At 40.7% G+C, this 24,358-nt stretch overlaps 1 protein-coding gene across 3 annotated transcripts in view; it reads left to right on the plus strand.

The window, feature by feature from the left end:
- Positions 1-24,358, plus strand: part of SORCS1 (sortilin related VPS10 domain containing receptor 1) — a 602,977-nt gene that overhangs the window by 422,279 nt on the left and 156,340 nt on the right. For all 3 annotated transcript variants that reach the window (XM_030807336.1, XM_003255446.4, XM_012505615.2), the window contains exon 6: positions 22,313-22,377. In XM_030807336.1, the coding sequence (XP_030663196.1) occupies positions 22,313-22,377 (65 nt within the window). The remainder of the gene's footprint in view (positions 1-22,312; positions 22,378-24,358) is intronic.

The raw sequence follows: 24,358 nt of genomic DNA on the forward strand, positions 1-24,358 counted from the left end.
ACTTGTGCATACACACACACAGGGTACTAAAATTCATCAGATTTACACATGCTTGTACGTGTACACATATAAATCCATCAACACACAGACTGAAATATCTTGAGTAGACCTCATTAGTTAAATTAGAGAGCTATAGCAGGTAACCTCTGTATTTCCCTCTAGCATGAAAATGCCAGAATTCTAAATCGCTGAAGTATATATTGAAGGAAGGAAAATTTTAGATCCATGAAAGGCACACTTTTCTATGCACTAGGTTATTTATTAACTCCTTAGGCTGTCCTAAGGAGTAATGAGATCCCTGTAACCAGAGAAATTCAAGCAAAAACAGAAAGACTCATCCTAGACTGCTCTCACAGTGCGAGCCTGTCCTTTATTGCTGATTTTGACAGGTCTTGATACATTTCAGAATATGGAGTTCAGGAGAAGAACTCAGAAAGCCCTGTTCTTTGAGAATGGACTTTATTCGCTCTTCTTTTATACTTCCCCTTATTCTCCCAGGCAGTCTCTTCTAATTCTGAGCTCCTGCCCTCTGAGTAGAATCCTGTATGGTTTGGATAAGGAGCAGGGAGAAGTGACAGAGAATCGTCCCAGAGATCCCGTCCCAAGGTCTGTACTGAGGCATTTCTAGTGCCTGCATTAGGAATGCTAGATAAGAAAATTTTTACTACCTTGAGAGGCATGGTATTTCTTCTTTTTTTATTGCTAATGATCTCCACATGAATGCCTCTCGCTAACCCTTTTGCACCTCCTCCACAATTTTTTTTTTTTTTTTGAGATGGAGTCTTGCTCTGTTGCCCAGGCTGGAGTGCAGTGGCGTGATCTCGGCTCACTGCAACCTCCACCTCGCAGTTTCACGCCATTCTCCTGCCTCAGCCTCCCTAGTAGCTGGGACTACAGGCACCTGCCACCACGCCCAGCTAATTTTTTTTGTATTTTTAGTAGAGAGGGGGTTTCATCATGTTACCCAGGATGGTCTCGATCTCCTGACCTCCTGATCCACCCGCCTCGGCCTCCCAAAGTGCTGGGATTACAGACATGAGCCGCAGCACCCGGCCTTTTTCTTTTTCTTTTTCTTTTTCTTTTTTGAGATGGAGTCTCACTCTGTCGCCCAGTCTGGAGTGCAGTGGCGCCTCGGCTCACTGCAAGTTCCGTCTCCCGGGTTCACGCCATTCTCCTGCCTCAGCCTCCTGAGTAGCTTGGACTACAGGCACCCACCACCACGCCCGGCTAATTTTTTGTATTTTTACTAGAGACGGGGTTTCACCGTGTTAGCCAGGATGATCTCGATCTCCTATCTCGTGATCCGCCTGACTCGGCCTCCCAAAGTGCTGGTATTACAGGCCTGAGCCACTACACCCCGCCCCTCCTCCACTTCTTAATCTTTAACAGTGATTAGCAAGTTTTCCCTTCAAATTAAGTTAAATTTCCCCTGCTGCAGTGTGAGCCCATCACTTTTCATGCAACTTTCATTCACTAATGGCCATCATTGATTCCTGTCATCCTTATCTTGATGATGCCTGTCCCCATAGGCTGCAGCTTCTCTATCTTTGAACAATAGATATTCAGTCACTTCTCGAGACTTCACTAAGAATTCCTGTGGTGGCAGAATGCGAGTGATTGCCATGAATGAGGGTAAGAGGGAAAAAAAATCCTCATAATTGTGTCTTCTTAATTTAGAATTTTATTAGAAGGAATTGACTTGGCTCTAGTGATCACACCTCACTTAGCTTTCAAATTAAGGGCCTCTGAGTTTGCATCATGTCCTTGTATGCTTATCCTTGTTCATTCAATTATCGACTTTGAATGTTGCCTTTAGTCAATAGGAGATGGTGTTTAATGTGTAAAAATGGGAGTTCTAGAGTCAGAATACCTTTGCCAGAATCCTGTTTTCAAGGGGTGTGACATTGAGCTCTTTAATTAACTTCCTTAAGCCTTACAGTATTCATCAGTAAAATGGTCCTCATAAGAGTATCTTCCTTATGGAAGGTAGATATCATTATAAGGATTAAAATGAGATCATTCAGGTTGGTTACATACGTGATGAGTAAACGTTAACTGCTACTAAAAAGAGGAATAGGGAAGAGTTGGGTATTAATGTGTTTCTGAAATGTGGCAATCTCATTTTGATTCGATTGAATAATTTATATTATCAATGGGAATTTTTAATGTGTGCATGTATTTTACTTCTTTCTTGTCCAAAATCAGGTGATAGAAAATCAGCTGAAGGTTTTATTTGTAGCTTCTCAACTTTATATTATTCAACTCATTTAATTAATTTCAATGGAGTGATTTTACAGGCCAAATTCTGGCCACAAAGATGTAGGAAACACAGTTCCTTCCATAAAGGGGCTTGCAGCTGCTTAGGTAGGACTGCAAAGAGAATGCCTAAGGAAGCATATGGAAGGATATTTCCCCTGCATAGCTACTGCTCAGTGAGTTTGCAGCCAAGCAGCTTTGGGGCCTGAGGTCACGAGGCAGGCAGTCTCAAGTAAAACTGGGCATGGAATTGGGAAGAGAAGAACAAGGACAAACTAGAACCTGTCGGGACATCTGCATCTGCCTCTCTCACTACCACTAACTAAAATGAGTCTTGGAAGGAATTGACTGCACTCCTTTCCTGCCTTCCAAATCTCATATTTCCTTTTGGCGAATTCTAATATGAAACCATACCGAGACTCTGAGAAATATAGTTCAGGCAGAAGTAAATCACAGTCTACCCTTTGAAAACTTGTCACCTGTGCAGGTATTTTGAAACCATGTATAACTCCCAAATTAAAACAAAAGCAAAATTATGCCTCTACCTAGCATGATGGCATTTCTGCTCCTCCATAACTTAAATGTGATAAATAACTTTCCCCAAAATGAGAGCATTTGTGTATGCCACATTACGTATATTTGGGTAATATTCCTCCTCTGGTTGAGTCATGCTTCCCCTTTCTATATCCTGAAAGCAAAATACTGAAATACTGAGATGTAGGATTAGTCAATATAATCAATATTGACATATTTTCTGCAGAAAACATAGGTAAATGTGGGAGAAGACAAAAGGAAAGCATTGTTACACACACACACACACACACACACACGTGTAAGAAGAAATTGACCACAGAGCGGAGACAGCAAAGTGCCTAGAACAGTTGGTGGCACGTACTGTATATCATAAAGTCTAAATTTTCATCAAAGGAAGATGCATTATTATTTTATATATCAGCAAAAAAATCCTGCCAATTAAACTATAGGTATATCTAAGATATATTGTGGGTTTCATTCCAGACTAGCACGAATAAGTGAATGTTGCAATATTCTTGCATCTTGGGGAATAGGGAGGCCTGAGGAGAGGGAGAGAGATGGGGGAATCGCTGGTCTGTGGAGCCGTCAGAACACACATGCCATTTATCAATTAAGTTTGCAGTCTTATATGGTTGTTGTTTGTGGCACTCCAAAACAATCGCAATAGTCACATCAAAGATCACTGATCACACATCACCGTAACAGGTGTCATAATCATGAAAAAGTTTGAAGTATTGCAAAAATTAGCAAAATGTGGCACGGAGACATGAAGTGAGCACGTGCTTTTGGAAAAATGGCACTGATAGAATTGCTGCATGAAGGGCTGCCACAAACCTTCTATTTGTAAAAAACAAACAAACAAAAAAAACAAAAAAACTCAGTATCTGTGAAGAGCAATAAAATGAAGTGCAATCGAAGTATGCCTGTATAACATTTGAACAATCATAAGATACCTACTGATGTACAAGATGTTAAAATGAGAAAAAATTAGCATTTTGGAATGGATGGAAGAGGTGCTCAATAAATATTTTCTGAGTGAGTGAAAAACGTAGGACAGATAATGGGGATGAGGTGGCATTATTTATTCATTTTATTTATTTTAATATTTCAATTGACACATAATAGTACATATTTATGGGATACATATAATGTATAGTTATCAGATCAGAGTAATTAGCATATCCATCTTCGCAAACATTTATTTCTTTGGGCTGGGATCATTCTATATCCTCTGCTCTTGCTATTGGAAAATATATAATAGATTATTGTTAACTGTAGTCATCCTGTTGTGCTATAGAACATGAGCACTTATTCTTCCTATCTAGCTGTCATGCTGTATCTTTAAGTACATTTTCAAATTGAAGGTTAAATAGGGTTGTCATAGTAGATAACTACTGAGATGCAGAATGCTAAATTCAAGACAGAAGAGTAGAGAAGACCCAAAAATTGAAGGTTGACTTATTTGACTGAGCAGAAAAGAAAGGCAGAGTAGATAGAGGAAAATTCTAAAACCAACTGTAAGACTAGTGAATCTATGTAGGTGATGAGCCCTGATGTATTTATGCATCGGAATCTCAGGATCAAAGAGAACTTAGAAAACATCTCATCTGACCCCCTATGCCTTGCAGGAATCTCTTCTTAAAAATGCTAGAGAAATGGATGGAAACATCATTTTTGTTTGGGAATGGAACTTCGTCTCTCTGGCAGGATCTATCTTCCTCTAAAGAGAATAACTAGAGGAAATGGACCTGTCCCACTATTTTTTATTGTTGACTTTGGCACTTAAAACATCAGTAAACTATCGCAAGGACAAAAAACCAAACACCGCATGTTCTCACTCATAGGTGGGAATTGAACAATGAGAACTCATGGACACAGGAAGGGGAACATCACACTCTGGGGACTGTTGTGGGGTGGGGGGAGGGGGGATGGACAGCATTAGGAGATATACCTAATGCTAAATGACAAGTTAATGGGTGCAGCAAACCAACATGGCACATGGATACATATGTAACAAGCCTGCACATTGTGCACATGTGCCCTAAAACCTAAACTATAATAAATAAAAAAAAGAAAAAAAAATCAACACCTCTAAACAGAACAATTCTATAATTTAGAGAAAGCTGTCAAGGTTTTCACAGGCATGGCAAGACGTGCCCTGGGGTGGGGGACAGAACCTGCATTTATGAGATTTATGGTAAAGGGTTTTACATGAGTGCTGAAGTTTAAGGCAGATAAATCCCAGAAGACAAATATTACCAGTAATTGAATTACAAAGCCATTATCATGTGCTGAACAGAGCAATTTTATGACTCTATTGTGACAGGATGAAACTTGTTAGAATATTTATGCGCTTGGGATAGCTTCTGCTTCACCATCCCAGAGAACAAACCAGCTCTTCCATTGCCTTCTATGATCAGCTGGCCTTCCTGAGTAATTCAGTAGCCAAGGAAAGCAAGATGCCTAAGAGAGAGGAATCCAAAAGAGACATAGCAGACAACCACATCAGGCACAAGCCTTACATTTGACCTCACATTTCAGCAGCTCCTGGACCCAACATCTTTATGTTGTCATCTGCTATCAGGTTCTTTCAGTGGTAACCAGGGAAGCCCAAGGATAAATAAGAACTCTGGCTGTCAGCATTGTTTTCTGCTTATGAATAAATCAAAAATAAGAACATCTCAGAAATAAGAGCCACTATAACAACCTTAACACTTTTTTGAAAAAGAAGTAGCTTTATTTTTTTGTGATTGTTGAAATGCCTGAATCATAAGTACATGACAGCTGAAGTGATACAGTTGTTTACCTGCTTTAATGACAGCATAACCAGTCCGTTCCATGTGATGAGGCTGACTTACTAAATAGATTACTTTCCTCTTTGTAGGAAATTGTGGCTTTGCTCTAATTCATGTCCTTAATAAGATTGGGCATAGGATTTTTTTCCTCTTTTATTTAAAAATAATTTTAGAATTACAGAACAATTACAAAGATAATACAGAGAGTTCTCATATCCTATTCATCCAGCTTTACCTAATGTTAACATCTTACATTACCATAGTACAATGTTTACCAATAAAAAATTAACATTGGTAAAAAGCAGTGAACTAAAATAGAGACTATCTGAATTTCTCCAGGTTTTCTACTAATATCCCCTGCTTTTTTTTTTTTTCCTGACCCAGGATACAATCCAGAATCCCAAATTGCATTTATTTTTCATGTCTTTTTAGTCTCTTCAAATCCATAGGAGTTCCTCTGTCTTTCCTTGTCTCTGATGACCTGGACAGTTTTGAAGAGTGCTAGTCAGGTATTTTGTAGAGTGCCCCTCAAATTGGGTTAGTTAGTCTGATATTTTCTCATGATTACAGGGTTATAGATTGTTGGGAAGAATATCACAGAAATGATGTACCCTTCTCATCATGTCATACCAAGGAGTATAAAATATCAATATGTCTTACTACTGATGATGTTGACTTTGATCACTTGGTGAAGGGGGTCTCTCCCAGGTTTCTCCATTGCAAAGTTACTTTTTTTTTGTCTCGTACTCTATTTGTTGGAAGCTCCCAGGTTTCTCCATTGGAAAGTTACTCTTTTTCTTGTTCCATACTCTGTTTGTTGGAAGCAAGTAACTAAGTTCAGCCCCCACTCAAGGGAAGGAGACTTAAGCTCTAACTCCTGACAGGATGAGTATCAAAAAGTGTGTGAGCATATGTTAATATGACCAGAAAATTGATTAAGATTTTGGAGAGATACTTTGAGAACATGTGTTTTGCGCACTAACTTTAGTATTTGTAGCCAATCTTGCCTAGAGCAATTATTACTGTAGTGTGCTAATGAAGTTTGTCTTTATTTTGATCATTTCTTTTTATTAACTGGAATTCTTCTGGAAGGAATAATTGTTCCTCCTTCACCTTTTGTTTATTATACCATTGTTCAGTTGCTCAGTCAATGAAGAGACCAAAAAACACGGTGAAAAAGCTCAATTCTGGATTGTGTTTTGTTTCTTTTTTTATTTTTCTTTTCTCTTTTTTTTTGGAGACGTTGTCTCTCTGTCGCCCAGGCTGGAGTGCGGTGGCGCAATCTCCGCTCACTGCAGGCTCCGCCTCCCGGGTTCACCCATTCTCCTGCCTCAGCCTCCCGAGTAGCTGGGACTACAGGCGCCTGCCACCAGGCCCGGCTAATTTTTTGTATTTTTAGTAGAGATGGGGTTTCACCATGTTAGCCAGGCTGGTCTTGAACTCCTGACCTCTTGGTCTGCCCGCCTCAGCCTCCCAAAGTGCTGGGGTTACAGGTGTGAGCCACCGCACCAGGCCCTTGTTGTTTCGTTACTAATATCCCTTTCTCACTTTAGGTGTCCCTCTGCCCTGGCTCTGAGCTATTGTCCAGAGGATCCTGTTGACCTGCTAATTAAGGGCAAGACTTTTTGGCTAATGAAGTTTTTGTTTGTCTTTTTTTAAGAAGGATTTTAGGGTCTGACCTGGAATGGAGACGTCAGAAGAAAATGCACTTTCTCTGTGACTGATTTTCTTGGTTGACCATGGAGGCGGGGTTCTCACCCAGTAGTTCTGAGCTCTCCTCTTTGCTCAGCTGGGCAACTCACACATCTTTTCCAAAAGGAAGATGTTATACACATACACACACACGCACACACTCACACTCACACTCTGTTTTACCTTTTTCTGTCTCTCCTCTGTCTTAGCCAAGGAAAAAAGCAAGCCTGTCTGCTCCTGAAAAACAAAACAGACCTGTAAGCAGGGTACTAATCTCTGTGTTTAAGTCATTTTAATTCCCAAAACAAAGAATGAATATTCTAAATTGACCGACTAATAAATACATGAAAAATATGGTATAGTAATAAGGTAAATATTCTGAACATTTTAAGCACTCTTATACCTTATGGACTTAAACTTTGTGGATAAGGGAAGACTACAATATTTCCTCCTATAACAATTGTTCTTATTGAAAAACCAGAAAGATTAGAGACGCATACACATATTTACCTACAAAGATCATCAGTGCAGCATCATGTCTAAAGGTAAAATGATGGCTGGGCACAGTGGCTCAAGCCTGAAATCCCAGGACTTTGGGAGGCCGAGGTGGGCAGATCATGAGGTAGGAGATCGAGACCATCCTGGCTAACACGGTGAAACCCCGTCTCTACTAAAACTACAAAAAAATTAGCTGGGCATGGTGGCAGGCACCTGTAGTCCCAGCTACTCGGGAGGCTGAGGCAGGAGAATGATGTGAACCCGGGAGGTGGAGCTTGCAGTGAGCTGAGATTGTGCCACTGCACTCCAGCCTGGACGACAGAGCGAGACTCTATCTCAAGTAAATAAATAAATAAATAAATAAAAGTAAAACAATAGCTATTACCAATACTCTGTGATCAGAAAACTAGTTAAGTCAACTATAGAATATTGTACAGCTGGCAAAACAGTGCATCCTAATATTACATTATGTGTTATGCTGTGTTCGTGATATGATGCAAAAGTCTTGAAAAGAAAAAAGAGTGCCTACACAAACACTGAAAAAGTACTGAAGGATTAACAGCAAAATATTAAAGGTGGTTAATTCTAGATGGAGGGACTGTAACAATGTTTTAGTTTCCTTTTTGTACTTCTGTATACTTAGTATTATATTTTCAATGAATACATATTCCTTTTGCAGTCAGATTTTTCAAAGCAGTGTTATTTTTAAAGCATGCTATTTAAATAAACTATACAGGCCGGGTGCAGTGGCTCACACCTATAATCCCAGCACTTTAGGAGGCCAAGGTGGGTGGATCACTTGAGGTCAGGAGTTCGAGACCAGCTGGACCAACATGGTGAAACGCCATCTCCACTAAACATACAAAAATTAGCCAGGCGTGGTGGTGTGCTCCGGTAGTTCCAGCTACTCGGGAGGCTGAGGCAGGAGAATCGCTTGAACATGGGAGGCAGAGGTTGCAGTGAGCCGAGATCGCGTCATTGCACTCTGCACTCCAGCCTGGATAACAGAATGAGACTCCTTCTCAATAAAATAAAATAAAATAAAATATACAAATAATGATAATAATAAAGCAGTCAAACATATTTCCAGATGGATGGTGGTGTGGTGGGATTGGTGGCAGCCAGGCAGCAGGAGGGCATGGTGACCCCTGTGGAATAGTCATAGCAAAGAAAGTCTCCTCTCTCTGGCTTGTCTTTCCTTTCTATCCTCATTCTGTCTCCAGTGTTTTCATTTGCCCGTCTCATTCTCCTATCCTGTCTTTCCCATGTTCTCTTTTACTCCCTCTCTTTCCCTTTCCCTCCTCCTCTGCTCTCTTTTCTTTATCACATTGAGATATTTTCAAAACCAACTTTAGGAATTCACATCCATAGTGGACTACTGATTTAAAAACAGACCCCAAAATGAGATAAATTAAAAGGAGTGTTTTTCTTTTTTTGTCATCACACTGATTTCCTTGGCCAAGCAGTTAATGAGTTCAAAAGCAAACTGGCATAGCCTTCAAAGTATTTTCACAAAATAACTTCCCTGTCTTTGCCCAGGTCCAAATCCCTTCACACCTTGTACTCAGAACTCCAGAAATTTTTCATCAACAAACAAAGTACAGGTAGTACGTCCCTAATGTGAAAATCCCAAACCCTAAATGCTCTAAAATCTGAAATATTTGAGTGACAACATGATGCCACAAGTGGGAAATTTCATACCATACTTCATGCCATGGGTTCTGGTCGAAATGCAGTCACAACTTGGTTTTATGCACAGAACTACTAAACATATTGTATGAAATTGGCCAGGTGTGGTGACTCACACCTGTAATCCCAGCACTTTGGGAGGCTGAGGCAGGCAGATCACTTGAGGTCAAGAGTTTGAGACCAACCTGGCCAACATAGTGAAACCTCATTTCCACTAAAAATACAAAAATTAGCCGGGTGTGGTGGTGTGTGCCTATAGTCCCAGCCACTTGGGAGGCTGAGGCATGAGAATCACTTGAACCCAGAAGACAGAGGCTGCAGTGAGCTGAGATTGTCCCACTGCACTCCAGCCTGGGTGACAGAGCTAGACTCTGTCTCAAAAAAAAAAATGTATAAAATTATCTTCTGGTTATATGTACAAGGTGTTAAAAAACATAAATGGATTTTGTGTTTAGATTTGGGTTCCATCCCTAAGATATCTCAGTATGTATATACAGACATTCTAAAATCTGAAAAATAAAATCCAAAATCTGAAACCTTCTGGTCCCAAGTACTTCAGATAAGGGATACTCAGCCTCTACTAAGGAGAGCAGTTGCCATTTCACACCCCAGGAATTGCCTCTGCGATGAAGATCAATCTAATTTCCTCCTATATCTAACCCAGTTCAATTCTTACTCCCTTCCAAGCTTTACTGACTGGATCTCTTTTCATTCTCAATTGAAGTATTTGAGGGCAATAGCCTCTAGTGTATTTTTGCAGAAGTACCAATACCCAACAATAAAGCAAGAGAAGGCTTTGTGTCATCATAATCTGACGAAGTATGGAAAAGTGACTACAAGGATAGCTAAACCAGCCTTACCTACAGGCCAGGCACTGAGTGTCCTTGTAAAAACTGACACTGTGTTTTCTGAGAAGGGAGAGAATTTATTAGTCATTTTGCAAGTGACTGCAAAAAAGCCACCTTCAAACTTAGAAACCCTGCTATTTAAGGCCTAAGCTGAAGAAATTAATATCTAGTCTGTTTCCAGTCTCTGGGACATGGGACCCCTCAAATATGTCTAGGCTTATGACTTCCAATACACATAATGCTTGCAGGATTTTGAAATGTCAGGATTTTCCATTATTTCTCCATATATATACATATATGTGTATATATATATGTATATATGTGTGTGTATATATGTATATATATGTGTATATATGTATATATGTGTATATATATGTATATATGTGTATATATGTATATATGTATATATGTGTATATATGTATATGTGTGTATATATGTATATATATGTGTGTATATATGTATATATGTGTGTATATATGTATATATATGTGTGTATATATGTGTATATATATGTGTGTATATATATATATATATATAGAGAGAGAGAGAGAGAGAGAGAGATATTATTTTTGAGACAAAGAGTCTCACTGTGTCACCCAGGCAGGATTGCAATAATGCAATCTCGGCTCACTGCAACTTCTGCTTCCTGGGTTCAGGTGATTCTCCTGCCCCAGCCTCAGAAGTAGCTGGGATTACAGGTGCATGCCACCACGCCAGCTAATTTTTGTATTTTTAATAGAAACGGGGTTTCACCATGTTGGCTAGGCTGGTTTTCAACTCCTGGCTTCAAGCAATCCACCTACCTTAGCCTCTCAAACTGCTAGAATTACAGGTGTGAGCCATCAAGACTGGCTTCTCTTTATCTTTTTAGCGTGTAAGACACACACATTACCTTCCTAGTTAACACTGTGTTGCCTCAGACACTAAGGGGTAATTTTTTTTTCTATGAAAAGAATTATTGAGATGAGTTAAGGACCTGGGTTAGTAATTCCAACCTTGATACACTCTGAGTGGTATGACTTTGGACATGGTATTTGCTCTCTGGAAGCCTGGGCTTTCTTAGTTGTAGCAGGAGGTATTTGAACTAGTTAATCTCTAACAGACTTTCTGTCCCTAAAGGATTCCTTGATTCATACTCTTGACAGTAGTCGTAGCTACACATATTTCGTCTTTTACCTTTCACAACAATGGTATTATTCAGTACTATTATCTCTACCCTTTTTTACAGGTGTTTTATAGAGCCCTAGAGAAATTAGAATGCCTAGGTTCCAGTCTGATTGTATCTTTTATTAGCTGTATGCCCTTAGGCAAGTAAATTGCTTTCAGAGATAACCATGTCTTTCTCTTATCTTGTCATTATTTTTCCTGAACTTGTGTCATGTATGAATTTTCTAGGCACACAACATGTATTTTCACCCAAGTTGTTGACAATTGATGAGCAGGACACCAACAAGAGCATAGCCTTGCGGCTCTATATGACATCAATCTCACACTTAATAGATGGAAACCAGCCATTGATTGACACCGGGGAACAATGGGTTTTTTTTTCCTGATGCAGCTAAATGCCTTGTATTTTATGTATTTTTCCTCACACAGCTTTCAAGAAATGTTATGAGCATCAACTGACATGTTTATTTTTAATTTCTCTGTGTTCCATATTGAATTGTAAGCTTCACAAGGTACAGGGATTTTTCTTTTTTATTCAGTGCTAAACCCCTAATATCTAGAACTACACCTAGCATTTGTAGTTACTCAGTAAACATATTCAAAAATTTATTCACTTATTCATTAAAAAATTAATTCAGAATCAACCATCTGCCATACCTGGTGTTAAATATTAAGGATATTCCAGGAATCCTCAGTTTAGAGCAACAGTCTCCATGGTGACTTACCTGCACCTGCACCCTAGGAGGGTAATTGGTGATTCACTGAGGTGTGGGAAAAAGATACTTTTTGATTATTCTTTGCTCCTATTTTAGTTTCTATTTTGTGTATATTTTCTAAAGTTAGTATGTAAGTACTGTACTGCATTTCCACAACTTATATCTAATAAACCATCATGTATTGGGGGTGCCTACTTTCACCCCCTTGCCTGATGTGTTCAAACAAAACATGTGGAGATAGCTGTTCTGGAATTCTCTTATGGAATGTCATTTCCATGGGGTCAGGTTATCTCCAGCAGCAAAATGCTCAGGTTTAAATTTTTTTTTTTTTTTTGAGACGGAGTCTCACTCTGTTGCCCAGGCTGGAGCTCAATGGCGCGATCTCAGCTCACTGCAAGCTCTGCCTCCTAGGCTGATGCCATTCTCCTGCCTCAGCCTCCTGAGTAGCTGGGACTATACAGGTGCTCGCCACCACACCTGGCTAATTTTTTGTATTTTTTAGTAGAGATGGGGTTTCACTGTGTTACCCAGGATGGTCTTGATCTCCTGACCTCGTGATCTGCCTGCCTCAGCCTCCCAAAGTGCTGGGACTACAGGCGCTCGCCACCACGGCCGGCTATTTATTTATTTATTTTTGTATATTTAGTAGAGATGGGGTTTCATCGTGTTAGCCAGATGGTCTCCATCTTCTGACCTTGTGATCCACCTGCCTCGGCCTCCCAAAATGCTGGGATTACAGGCGTGAGCCACCACGCCCGGCCTGGTTTAAATTTTCAATTCCTTTTTTTTTTCTTTTTGAGACAGTCTCTCTCTCTCCGTTGCCCAGACTGGAGTGCAGTGGTGCAATCTCGGCTCACTGCAGCCTCTGCCTCCTGGGTTCAAGTGATTCTCCTGCCTCAGCCTCCCGAGTAGCTGGGATTGCAGGTATGTGCCACCATGCCAGGATAATTTTTTATTTTTAGTAAGATGAGGTTTCACCATGTTGGCCAGGCTGGTCTCAAACTCCTGACCTCAAGTGATCCACCTGCCTTGAACTCCCAAAGTGCTAGGATTACAGGCATGAGCCACCATGCCCAGCCAAAACAATGACAGTTTTCCCCAGGGGAAAAGTGGGCCAAACTCAGGACTTTCTTCTCTGAATTTCCATCTTCTCTCAGTTTTTGGCCTCATAATTCTTTTATTTCCTTGCTAGGTCTCTTACTACTTTTAATATTTACCTAACCTTTTTGGTCGTCCATAGTGAGTCTGTAGTTCAAATACCTAGTCCACTAACCTTGCCTTTTAAAACAATCCCTGGCTGGCCACAGCGGCTCACGCCTGTCATCTCAGAACTTTGGGAGGCCAAAGTGGACGGATTGCTTGAGTCCAGGAGTTCAAGACCAGCTGGGGCAGTATAGTGAGACCCTGGGATTACAGACGTGAGCCACTGTGCCTGGCCTTTTTAAAAAGTTTTAATAGAGACGGGATCTGGCTTTGTTGCCCAGGCTGGTCTCAAACTCCTGGACTCAAGCAACCCTCCCATCTCAGCCTCCCAAAATACTAGGGTTACAGGTGTGAGCCACTGCGCTGAGCAATTCCTTTAAACTTCTATTTGCTCTACCCTCTAGTCTGAAGTTCTTTGTCCTTAACAGAAATGGATAAAGAGAGGAGAAGTAGAGAGGTTCTCTCTTCTCCTGTCTTCTGTTACTGTGGCCCCTCTGGCCCCACGCAGGATCTCCAACTTCCTTCCTCTCAATGCTGAATTTAACATCAACACAAGCACGCCCCTCCAGGAGGTCCTTAGCACTGCCTCTCTGTCCAAAACTCTTCCAGGCTTTCACCTTCCTGGCCCTCTTACTAAGATGGTATCAGACTTATTAAGTATTCAAGATTTAAGAAAATCTCAGGTCTCCTCCCTATGGAAATGTCATTCATCCTTTTTTCTCTCCCTTTGTGATTTGTCCACGTTTACTACCCACTTAGACTTTATTTTCCAGATGGAGAATATTTTCTTTTTATTAATAGTACAGCTATATTAATTATTAGATTGTTGCATATATACATCTTCCTTATAAAAATTCTTAAATTACTGATAAGGATAGGATCCCTTTGACTATTACCCACAAACCCCAAACTCTACCAAAAGTGACTACAATTATGAATTTTTAATGTGTATCTCCAATTTTTTTTCCCCATTTATGTGTATTTTTTCTTTGGGTCCATCAATAGGCAATGACTGAATAAATTGGATATTTTCATTTAATAGGTTGCAATAAAATAGTTAGAGATTTATCTCATTAATTTTACGTTCTGGTATGGAGCCATCTCCAAGATATATTATTGAGTACATTTAACAAGTTGCTAAAAATATGCAGGGTGTGATACCACTAAAGTTTAAAAAGATAAACCTTATTAAAAATATTTTAAGCTTTTCCTTTACCTTAATCTCATGCTCTTTTTGATCAGTTGAAATGCATTTCTCTGTATCTCATTGGCACTGTGATTTTTGTTTGGGGATCAGGAGCACTGATCTGAGCATGGTCCCTGATATGTCTTTAGACCCCCCACATACTTTTATCCTTTTTTTTTGCGGGGTGGGTAGGGGAGTGCAGTGGCATGATTTCGGCTCACTGCAACCTCCGCCTCCCGGGTTCCAGCGACTCGCCTGCCTCAGCCTCCTGAGTAGCTGGGATTACAGACATGTGCCACCATGCCGGGCTAATTTTTGTATTTTTAGTAGAGACGGGGTTTCATTATGTTGGCCAGGCTCGTCTCAAACTTCCAACCTCAAGTGATCCACCTGTCTCGGCCTCCCAAAGTGCATGAGCCACCATGCCTGCACCACGCCCCTCTTAAAAAAAAATATTTATTTAAGAAACAACAAAGACGAAGAGGGGGCATAAAAGTGGGGAAATAAGAAGGAAACAAAAAAAAGGAAACACTGATGGAAAAAGCAAAGTCATTAAATTAGAAAAGGGAAAGTGGGGAAAGGAAGGGGAGAGCTGCTGCAGAAAGCTTCTTGGCTGGTTTAGGTCTGGTCATTGTGATGTCTCTAGAGACAGGTTGCTTGTTTCTAAACATTGTTGTTTAAACTTTTAGTCCTATCTACCAAGCCCTTTGCTCAATAAACATCTTCACCTCCTCACTGCCCTCCTGAGCTTTATGTATTTCTTCATTCCAGGTCAGACTTGCGTGCCTCGCTTTGCTCCCCTACACCTATACACACACACACTCACACACACACTCACATGCACACACACACTTTGCTGCAGACATCATAGCAATAAACACTTGGGCTTCTGGCTTGGGTAGTAAGGATGAAAAAATGAAGCATGTGGAGGGCTTCAGGTTGCTGGCAATGCTGATTCTCAGTAGGCCATTATGCATTAAGGAGATTAAGCATCGTTTTTATCTGTCTGTTTATCTATTGATCTATTTATTTGTTATTTTTAGTAGGTACCTTTGGTTCTGGAGAACCAATGTGACAGTGTGGGGGGCCAGAGGAATAAAAGCAGAAAGCAGACATGTTTCTTAGGCTAAAGGGAGAGGTTAAATGGCGCCTTAGGCTGCTTTGTAGATTATCTGGCCCATTTGCCCTTGTTGGACAGCACTTGAGACCTCAGGCTAAGATGCTGTATTCAGAAACAAAAGCTGTGGCCTTAACCAGGGTTATCTTGATGATGTTCGTCTGAGGGCCTAATTATAGTGGCAGGTGAAGGGGAAACCCTTGACTGTAGGAGAGGAAACCAGGGTATCTCACTGCCAATACCTGCCAGGCACTTTGGTAGCAGACAGGACCTGTTGCCCTCATGGGCTTTGTTTATGGAGAGGGGCTGTGGGAACATGAAGAGGAAGGCAGGGTTCTCCATCCTTCCAGCCTCTGTTCCTCTGCAGGTCCTTCCTCGTTTCTTCCCGTATGCCATTAACTGCAATTCGGAATCTGAATAAATAGGTGCTATCCCATCATGATATTTATTTTGTAATACTTGTTCTGAGGTTATCTACATCAGGACATTTTGTGGCTCTGCAGCATTTATTGGGCACTATATTAAGCTGGTGTAAACTTGGACAAAATGTCAGGCGAATGATAAACTAGTGACATTTCTGAGTTTCTCTGTAGAAAATGTCTACGAAGGCTGCATGTGGCTGATTGTATTTCAGAAGGCTGATGTTGTGCTGCTCACATCACTGGTATACTGTTTCAGAGTGTGATTTATTTGTGTTCATATTCTTGTCTTTAGTGATCTTTAGGTTTTATTTCAAGATAGCTCCTAAATGCGAACACCTACTTAAGATACTGGGAGTATAGATGCAGGAGGCTGCAATGGGCTTTGTCTTGTTTTCATCAACAAAACTCATCTAGATGACCTGTGCAACTTCACCTCATACTCCCTCAATAGCAAGGACCACACATAGACCAAGACTGAAGTTCTTTTCACCTGCTTATAAATGTATATGCTTACCTTTCTTTAGTGCTGTCTCATGGCTTTCAGGATCAAATACAAAACCTTAGCATTACGCAAAAGGTGCTTTTTGATTGGGCCCCTCGTGTCTTTTCAGTTTTCTTTTACTAATCTACTTTGGAAACACTGGATCCAGCCTATTGACTTACAATAGATGCCTATATGGGTCATCCTTTCTTTGAGCTAGGGCCCCAGTACCTGCCATTTGTCTGTAAATAGAATGCTCTTCACTCCTTCTGTCCATTGATCCTATTGCTGCATATACTTGAAGATTTGATTCATTTACTCCAAAGGGTTCCTGGACCTTGCTTTTCCTCCGGGTTTCCATCTGCAGGTGAAAGCTCATTTCTCCTGTGTCTTCAAATAGCACCTTGAATGTTAGAACCCTTTCTTCATTGGGTTACTGCCTCTTCTGTAGTTCTAAAGCTCTTAAGAGCAGTAATTATGTAGCCCTCATTCTTATTTCATAGTAGGGGTTTGGAAGGTTTCACTGACTAAATAAATGAATAAATAATTGAATTTTATTTATTCATATAGTTGATCTCTGAGCCATTGACTCATTTTTTTGTCTATTGACTTATGACATTTAATAATTTTGATAAATCATTTCTGTTAGCAAGGCATCCATGATATATCAAGAATTTTTTTTTTTATTTTTTTTTTGAGATGGAGTCTCACTCTTGTCGCCCAGCCTGGAGTGCAGTGGCACGATCTCAGCTTATTGCAACCTCCACCTCCCAGGTTCAGGCGATTCTCCTGCCTCAACCGCTTGAGTAGCTGGGATTATAGGCGCCTGCCACCATGCCCGGCTAATTTTTGTACTTTTAGTAGAGACGGGGTTTTGCCATGTTGGCCAGTCTGGTCTCAAACTCCTGACCTCAGGTGATCCTTGGATTACAGGTGTGAGCCACCGCGCCTGGTCAAGAATTTTTTAATACCAACATAAATTTTAATTTCTTAGGTATTAATATTCCCCCACCCATTTCTGGAAATAAAAAGGGGGAAAAAAGAGAAGAAATAAATTAACTCTATTTCCTGAGCCCTAGCTGTGTGCAGGAATCTTCTAGGTACTTAAAGATGTATATTACAGGAAAAATTATGTTAACTTATTTTAAAGACTAAAAAAGTGACAGCACAGAGATGTTAACTAACTTAACAAAAGTTACATACACAGATAATACATGCTGATGTGGCTGGTTTGTGCACTTCTCTTTTCTCACAAACCATTCAGTTAATGCTTTTTGATAATCTATCTGTGGCATGAAGGTGCCTGGCACAGAGATACAGAAAGGTTTGAGTCTGTCTGTCAATAAAGGAGATTGACAAATGAGTCACCAATTATAACATGGCCTAATTTTTTCTGTGCAAAAGTATGTTCATCATTCTGAAAGTCTCAGAAAGGATAACCAACTTGGCTTAAGTGGCGTCCCTGCTGAGAAGCCTATTTTCAACTTCAGTCATCTGCAGCTGAGCCACAGCAATAAGAGTTATGAAGGCAGAAGGATGAGAGGAGATCCCAGGCAGACACCAGGATGTACACAGAAAGACTCCCTTTCCCTTCCATAAAATTCATTTCAAGAAGGGAGTTCATTTTCCTGGTTCAACATAAAGGCAATATAAAGGTATACAAGATACATCTACCTATTGCCTTTTTTTAAATAATTAAAATATCCTAGACAAAATTTTTATCATATATTTACAGAGAGGTTCTCAGTCCCAGAAATGAATAACATGCTATATTGGACATTAGTAAATATTGACTGGTGCAAAAATGTTGTATATATATTTACTGAGAAAACTTGCTTCTCCATACTTTGGCAAGCATAGAGAGTTCAGTGATAAAAGACAGAACACTTGCCTTTGGGAGTCCGGTGTGGTAAGAGAGTCATTTATGCAGACATGTGGCAAATCATTATGAACTATGACAGTGATATGTGCTGGATAATCTAGAGGCATAAAACAAAGGTGCCCGATCCCTTACGCTCAATACCAGAAGTCAGATTTGCCAACGTCTTTGGATAGAGATGCTTGAATATCAGTCTCAAGATCTCATTCTGCAAGTAAGACCATGAAGAGTTCATTTTGTATTAAATTCTATGTTGACGCTGTTTTTCTTTGATGATTATGGTGATGATGACGGTGATGATGAGGATGATGATGAAACACATAGTTGGTCTTAAAACACACAGAATACCACCTAACTCCGTAGCTCCAGCTAAAATTTAGGAACATATATAGGCTAGAGTAATGATATCATTTGGGTCAACTGCAGTGGTATGCTTTTCTAAGGTATCTGGTCAATGACAGGACCATTAAAATCAGCACTTATACAGACATTCAGCATTGATTGGCCTCAGCAATTAAGAACTCACTAGGTCATAAAGTAAAAGCAGCAATAATTCTTTATCATCTGTGACTGCTAGAGATACTCTTGGACCACAGGTCTAGGAGTGAGGACATCATCAAATAAAAATTATTGGAAACACTGTGGTTTGACTTTCATATGTAAAGCTTTGTTTTGTAGTTGTAATTGTTTTACTATAGATGAGAAAACATTTAGGCAGAATAAGGAGGTTTGTTAACCACAGTAGATTTGGGGAGAACAAAGAACTCTGTTTTGCTCTTGCCTCTTTTTTCTTTTTCTTTTGTTTTCTTTCTTTCTTTTTTTTTTTTTTTTTTTTTTTTTTTTGAGATGGAGTCTTGCTTTGTCGCCCAGGCTAGAGTACAGCAGTATGATCTTGGCTCACTGCAACCTCCACCTCCCAGGTTCAAGGGATTTTCCTGACTCAGCCTCCCGATACAGGCATGCACCACCACACCCAGCTAATTTCTGTAGTTTTAGTAGAGACGGGGTTTCACCATGTTGGCCAGGATGGTCTCAATCTCTTGACCTCGTTATCCGCCTGCCTTAGCCTCCCAAAGTGCTGGGATTACAGGCGTGAGCCCCTGCACCCAGCCTTGCCTCTTTTTTGTTTGTTGATAAGGCAGTGGGTTATGTCACTGGAAACAACAGCTTTGCCATTAAAGATAATACAAGATTTTAAAAAACTACTGCTATTATTTATTTGAGACCATAAGCACTTGGAAAGCTACACGGAATCCAGGGTAATTATTTTGCCTCCCGTTGACACTAGCCATAAGCCAAGTAGATAGGCTTGCATGCTAGTTTTAACCTTGTGTTTCTGGGGTGCTGGGTTTCTCCTGGGAATAAGTGGTGGTAGTCATTTCAAGGATGAAACTTAAAGCAAGGTGGACAGTTGAACAACATGTAACTGCCCATTTTGAAATAAAACAGTTAACTGCCGAGCTTTCTGGATTGAGGCTTGTCAAGCAGCTCATTTTCTTTTTTAATGCTTGTGACTTGTGGTCTTGTCAGAAGAGGTCACCTGTGGATCCAGTTAATGCTTCAGTGTGAGGAGAGTCACCACCCAAAGCCTAGTAGTCGCTGCAGTACTTAACGGAAATGCTGATGAAAGGGTCACTTTCTGCCTGGATTCAAGCAGATTCCAGTGATTAAAATGTGCAAATGCATGTCACTCATGTCTATATGAGGGAAATTATGAAACCCTTATTAAGAAATATCTGCTTCCTAGGGGAAGAACAAAGTAGGATTTAATGTTTCAAGCATAGGCTCTGAATTTCAGGCCATGTTATCTATCAGAGAAAACTTATTGACAGCGATAACAGGGCCTTAAGGAGACTTCTTTTCTCCAGATGAAGAGTGATTAAGCCAGCTAGCCCTCAGCTTCTTTGAGTTGGGAAAATGAGTTTAAGTAAGTAGAGTTCTGGGAATTCCCCTAGGACAATGATTAATGTACTTACTTCAGAAAACCCGCAGACCTTTATAGCTCCTTCGCTTTCTTTCTCTTTACCTCCTTCCTCTTGTCCTCCCTGCCTTTCCTCCTAACTTCTTTCCTTTTCTTTAGTCTTTCCTTCATTCCTTCCTTCTTTCATTTCACATTTGACTGTTATATACCAGGAACTATACCTATGAATATAAAGTGTGTAAAGAGAAGACCCTCCAGTAGCTTTGTTGGGTATCTCTGTGTGTGTATCTTTTGTATTTGTGTGTTGTGTGTGTGTCTGTTGGGGGAAGGGGATGCCTTCATATTGAAAAAACACAAAAATAATTCCTTATAACAAACTCTGATAAGGATCTTACAGGATTTATAACAAACACTTGCTGATAGGAGGAAAAGGCTTTCCCTGTCGTAAATGAGACATATTTAACAGAGGAATTGACTTTTCAGTTGTGTCTTAAACTATGATTCAGGGGTTAGGTGAAGCTGGAGAAGAGCATGTCAAGCGGAAGGCAGAAGCTTACAGAGACTCACAGAGGGGCGAGGAAATGAGTGTGGCACTTTCAGGCAATGGCAACATCTTTCAGTGTGGCAGGAGATGAGGCAGCAAAAGTGAGATGGACCCAGTCTGTGTAGGGTCGTGGATACCACACTAGGCTCTGGAGGAATAAGTACTTTTTTTTTTTTTTTTGAGATGGAGTCTAACTCTGTCTCCCAGGCTGGAGTGCAGTGGTGTGATCTCGGCTCACTGCAAGCTCCACCTCCCGGGTTCATGCCTCCGGAGTAGCTGGGACTACAGGCGCCCACCACCACACCCGGCTAATTTTTTGTATTTTTAGTAGAGATGGGGTTTCACCGTGTTAGCCAGGATGGTCTCGATCTCCTGACCTCGTGATCCACCTGCCTCGGCCTCCCAAATTGCTGGGATTACAGGCATGAGCCACCCCGCCCGGCCGGGGATAAGTAGTTTTAACATCTGCATTTTCTAGCCTTGATTGAGTGGCTGGGCTGAGTGGCTGGAGGCAGGCAGAGGTACCAGTTTGGAGGCATTTCACAGTTTTCTGTGTAGAAATGGAATAAATTAAAGTTCTGCAAAGCTTGATTTTTTCCAAAAGTGCAGATGTTCCCAAGTTTAATTAATCTCATTGTATAAAAATCCTAGAGATAAAATGTGATTGCCCAAATTATTTATGTTCCAGAATAATAATTATTTTCTATTTAATACAGCTTACTGCAGGATTACACAAAATAATATGTGTCTCCAAGGCATTTTAAATAGGCTTTTATTTTGCTTACACATATGGTTTCAGGCACGTATCAGAAAGTGAGGTGCATCTATTTCTCTTCACACGGGTTCGACAATACAGAGAATCGTCATTCTGCTGTAACTGCTGCTGTATTGGTTGAGTCACAGGGCTTGCTCATAGGGCAGTAGTAGATGGTTTGGCACATTTCAGTGAAAAAATTAATTAGATCAGTGTGCTACGGGAATCACTGTTCGAGTCACCCAGCTGAAGCAGCATGCCTGGCATCTGCCTAATAAGTTTTGAAAGTTTAATACACTGTCACTGGGGTTGTTGCAAGAGTACACACACAACATGCATAGGACCTGTATGCAAGTCCCAGCTAATAACATGCAACATCCTTGCTGGAATGCAGCCTGCCTTTCATCAAGTGAAGTTTTCATTATCATTTTTATTTTAAGTGGAAATTTTACTGTCAGGCTGTATAAATAAATAGAGTAGATATATTCTAAGGATTGTGGGTTTAGATGCCTGTGGATATTAATAGTCTGGGGGCTCTGCCGAGTTCCTCTAAGGCACACGTGAAGTCATTAATATGGATGTTTCTTTTCATGTTTCTCCATTTTTTAGGTCCGTGATGGGGTCAAATAAAGAACCAGACCTTGTGCATCTTGAGGCCAGAACTGTGGATGGTCGTAAGTAAATCAACTTTGCCGCAATATTCATAGTAATATTAGTTCTATGACTCTGTCATGAACTGAGTCTGTGTGATAATCTCATGGTGTATGCAGAGTAATAGTGGATGTGTGGTTTCTGAGGATTTGGGGTTGCAGGGGTGACCTGCTTCTTTTGACTCTAAGCTAGTAAAGTGCAGGTATCTTCTGTTCAGAAGAGCTAAGGATAGGTAGGCAGGCATAATGGCACAGTGGCAATAATCGTGTGATTTGGGCATGAAGACATTTCCTGTCTTCAGTAATGCAAAATAGTCTTAATAATTTTTCATAAATATATATTTTCATATATACTTATAAATATAAATATATAGGTTATCTAGAAATATGTATATTTTGATAGTGGTGATACCAGCACAGCCCTCTCATCCAATCAAAGTGTCTTTCCAGGTAAAGAGAATACCTCCAGACTGTTGATTCCTGAAATGTTTTGTTGTTGCTGCTGCTGCTACTGTTTTGTGTTGAATTGTTTCTTCCGTCTCCTTATTTTGTCAGATACCATCCAGGCTATGCCTCACTGTCTTGTTTGGAGATTCACAAAACACTTGGAAAGAATTAAAAAAAAAAAAAAAAAAAAAAAAGAGAATTTTTCTGTATGTCCCCATCAGAGGCAGCAGGAGGAGAGTCAGTTGAGTGAATTGCTCACCCGTCAGTAGTTCTTATCAACTTCGGTGGTTATGCTGCAGTGAAGGACAGGACTACACTTTGTGGCCTCATGACAACGTTGTAGGTTGTTTTTCTCATTTCACATATGAAGAAACAAAGGCATAGAAAGCTTAAGTAATAATATAGCTAAGCTAATATGGTAAATAAGTAGAGGACAGTGATGTCTATCTCACAGAGCCTATTCAGGTGAGAATTCAAGAAACCCATGCATATAAAATACTTCACACAATGCCTGACCTACTAACACCAGCAATGAATGTTTCCTTCCCCTTTTCTGGTACGGAGGATCCTCAGAAGGGCTAAGCATTTGAGGGGGTACCGCTAGGCCTAGGATAGAGCACTCCAGGTGAGAGGGGTAAAAGAAACTGAGAAAAGGGGGAAACTGTATATAGAAGTGGGTGAGGGGAGAAAAGACAGGGAGAAAGAAAGAGGTCCCAGATGTAGAGGAGAGGAAGAGAATGGACTATCCACAATTACCACAGAGCAATGAGGCTGTTGTAGGCTGCCCAGCGCTGGCCCAGCGTGACCATCTCATTTCCAAGACATTCCCAGTTTCTAAAATATCCCTCACAATCCAAAAGCACCCTAATCACTGCCGTTGTGCCTGTGTACCATTCCTTAGCTCTTCTGAACACAAAGGCAGAAGATCTTGCACTTTACCAGCTTACAGCCAAACAAAGCAGGTCACCCCTACAACCCAAACTCCCCAGAAACCACACATTTTTCATTACTATGCATGTACCTTGAGATTTCTCATCTCTAAAGGTTTGTTTCCCTTTTGGGGGAGTGAATATATTTTTTGACGGAGTCAGTGGGGGCACAGGTTAGGGGTCAAGACTGAGGATCATCCTCTGTAACCCAGGCCAAGCTGCCACGTGTAACATGCCCAGCACTGTGCCTGACACAGAATGAGCTCAACAGATCAGAGCAGCTTTCCCACCTCCTCGGGGGGCTGGCTCTGGTGGTGACTACTCCATTTCCCTGGAGCAGGTGATGTTATCTTGGATTCCAAGGTCCAGTTCCTGCTACATAACAGAGATCAATATTTTCTTAATGCAAAAGTAAACACATCATTGTTTAAAAGTCTTGCTTACTAGAGATAGAGACCATCCTGGTCAACATGGTGAGACCCCCATCTCTACTAAAAATACAAAAATTAGCTGGGTGTGGTGGTGCGTGCCTGTTGTCCCAGCTACTTGGGAGGCGGAGGCAGGAGAATCACTTGAACCCGGGAGGCGGAGGTTGCAGTGAGCTGAGATTGCACCACTGCACTCCAGCC

This window comes from Nomascus leucogenys, chromosome 3, assembly GCF_006542625.1.
Source record: "Nomascus leucogenys isolate Asia chromosome 3, Asia_NLE_v1, whole genome shotgun sequence".
NCBI lineage: Eukaryota > Metazoa > Chordata > Mammalia > Primates > Hylobatidae > Nomascus > Nomascus leucogenys.